Consider the following 2,344-nt stretch of genomic DNA (forward strand, 5'->3'; position numbering starts at 1 on the left):
GAACAGACAGCTGACGAAGGGGCGGCCGATACTTACTCCGATCCGGCTCTGGGATTGGCTCAGTGCTTGATGAAGCTGTAACATCGTTACACTTTCCTTGCAGCCGCCCTAGTTAAGCCTACCACTACATGCTTACTAGCGATATAACAGGCTGTATTCGGCAGGCTGCGCAGACCTACCACGCTGGCGACATTAGCTATAGAGCCACCGTCCACTAGCCCACTGAATGCAAGCTGTGCGCGAAGACTATAGAAGACGCCCTTGCCATTCACATCCATGGTAAAGTCCCAGTCTCCATCAAAGGAGTCGCGGGGTGGCTTTAAACCTGTACTCATTCCCGCCACATCGGCCGCGCCCGACAAAGGACCTAGCTTCTGTACTGTGTCTTTGATCCATTCGTTGACCGCTGACGAGGAAGTCACGTTAAGATACGTAGCAAAGTGGCTGCGAGTTGATTCCTTGCTTGGCTGGAGTGAAGCGAGTGTTTCATCAAGAGCTTCCTTATTCAGGTCGGCGATAGAAACTATAGCGTCTCGGGATGCAAGAACCTGGGCGGTGGCTCGGCCAATGCCTGTGCCAGCGCCAGTGATAGCGATCTGCCGTATTGAGTGTCTTGTCCAGTTTCTGGGAAAAAAGAAGACTCACAACTTTGCCCTCAAGAGAAGCCACGATGACAGAAGGAATGGGTGGGAGATTGATATGGCCAACAAGGATACCAGTAATTTTAAACAAAATTGATGACTAGTTTCATTCAGCAGCATGTGTTCGCTTTGGGGCAAAACACCTACTCACAGCCGCTATATGATGGGTTGGACCGCATATTTTGAACGTAGCCGCGGGGTGCCGAGGTCTTGTATCATGTCTGCGACCGTAATATGCCCAGCTGCTCTATATTATTTTGGACCCACAAATCCCCGGAATAAGCACAGCCTGACAACACCTATCAAGACACTCGCAAAGATCACAGAACTTGAATAATGACTTTCTTAATGCCAGGACCGGGCATTCTTTGGTACAGAGCTCTTTCGACACCCTGTCGTGATCAATGGAAGGGCATGATACGTTTCCAGCCATGGTGTACATGGACCGTGGTGTTCGCGTGGGACCACCGGCATCATTCCGCCAGTGCCGAAAATGAAACGCGGCCGAGTCAATGTCCGCATCGTCTGATGGTGCGCATCCCACATTTCCTAAACGATCCTAGCTCCAAGTAATTACAAGTACCTGATGTAGCTAGAGAGAGACAGGAGGGGGATGGAAATGACTAGTGAACATTGACTCAATAAAATCCTAAAGAGTAGCAGTCCTTAATGAAACGGCCGACGCAATCGTCATGCTAATGTGGAAGGCTCCTGACTGCTCCCCCAAGGCGTCAAGGGTGATACAAAAAGTGCGCTATATACACGACATGTTGCAAGTCAACGCTGCATCTGAGAGTATGGCAGAGCATGTAGTGAAGTATTATGCCAATGATTCTAAGGCAAATGCCACAGCCATGTACGCGAAATGAAGCCAATGAGTGTGCAGTAAAAGGGTTTCCCTACCTTATTAATTCGGCGTGGTAGGTGCACCTTTGTATCCTCAACTAGTCACGGGACCAAGCCACCGAGGCGTACATCCTTCAATTCAAGGAAAGATCCAAATCATAGGTCCAATTGAATGATGCTCGCTGTCAAGGATGCCGACATCTTTTGCGGCCCAAACTAGAAGCCGATAATGGTCTTTGTTCCATTTGTGAATGTGGTAAAAGCCCTCTTAGCGGTGTTTACTCATGACTCTGAAACATACCCTAGAAGATCACACGACATCCGGCATAGTGATTAGACTGGCACTAACAGTCGCGTTGTTCTACAGAATGATCCAGACGTGGTGTTCTTCTGCAATGTAATAATGTCCGTACTATATCTATTCCAAACGACGGACCAACCGGAACACTGTCAGGGGTATCTGCTTGGCATCCTTACTCACCAAGTCGCTCTCACTTCATGTTTAATAAGCCTGAATATGATAGGCTAATCATGTGGTTTCGCCATTGTGTACGTCTTCTAGGTGTAACCCTTGGAACTCTTACTCTAGTATTTTCATGGCTCCAAATCTACGCGGCGGCTTATGTGCGAGGTCAGACGTTCTTTTAGTATCAACAAGTCATTTATTGTGGAATTTCGGGAGGCTGATGATGGAGATCAGTAAACCAAGGTAATGCATTGTAATCTCGTCTTAGTTAGAGAGAAGTGGTTGGTAGGCGTTTAGTATAGGAAGTAGCGCGATCATTGACTAGCAAGAAGTTACGGGGATACGTATCATCAAGCTGTCAATAAAAGGCATGAAATATGTCCCACTGCCC

The 2,344-nt window shown here is 48.0% G+C and overlaps 2 protein-coding genes across 2 annotated transcripts; one reads left to right on the forward strand and one right to left on the reverse strand.

Moving 5' to 3' along the window:
• Positions 1-86: 86 nt before the first annotated feature.
• On the reverse strand, positions 87-1,074 carry COCCADRAFT_10500 (uncharacterized protein; the record flags this gene model as incomplete). Its single annotated transcript, XM_007720804.1, has 3 exons — positions 87-596; positions 646-741; positions 1,063-1,074. The coding sequence occupies 3 exons, from the start codon at positions 1,072-1,074 to the stop codon at positions 87-89; spliced, it is 618 nt and encodes a 205-aa protein (XP_007718994.1).
• Positions 1,075-1,907: 833 nt separating this feature from the next.
• On the forward strand, positions 1,908-2,135 carry COCCADRAFT_113610 (uncharacterized protein; the record flags this gene model as incomplete). The annotated part of the gene is made up of 1 exon (XM_007720805.1): positions 1,908-2,135. A coding segment is annotated over one exon (228 nt), but the record flags the coding sequence as incomplete, so codon positions are not given.
• Between the last annotated feature and the right edge of the window lie 209 nt (positions 2,136-2,344).

Source organism: Bipolaris zeicola (genome assembly GCF_000523435.1).
Source record: "Bipolaris zeicola 26-R-13 unplaced genomic scaffold scaffold_663, whole genome shotgun sequence".
NCBI lineage: Eukaryota > Fungi > Ascomycota > Dothideomycetes > Pleosporales > Pleosporaceae > Bipolaris > Bipolaris zeicola.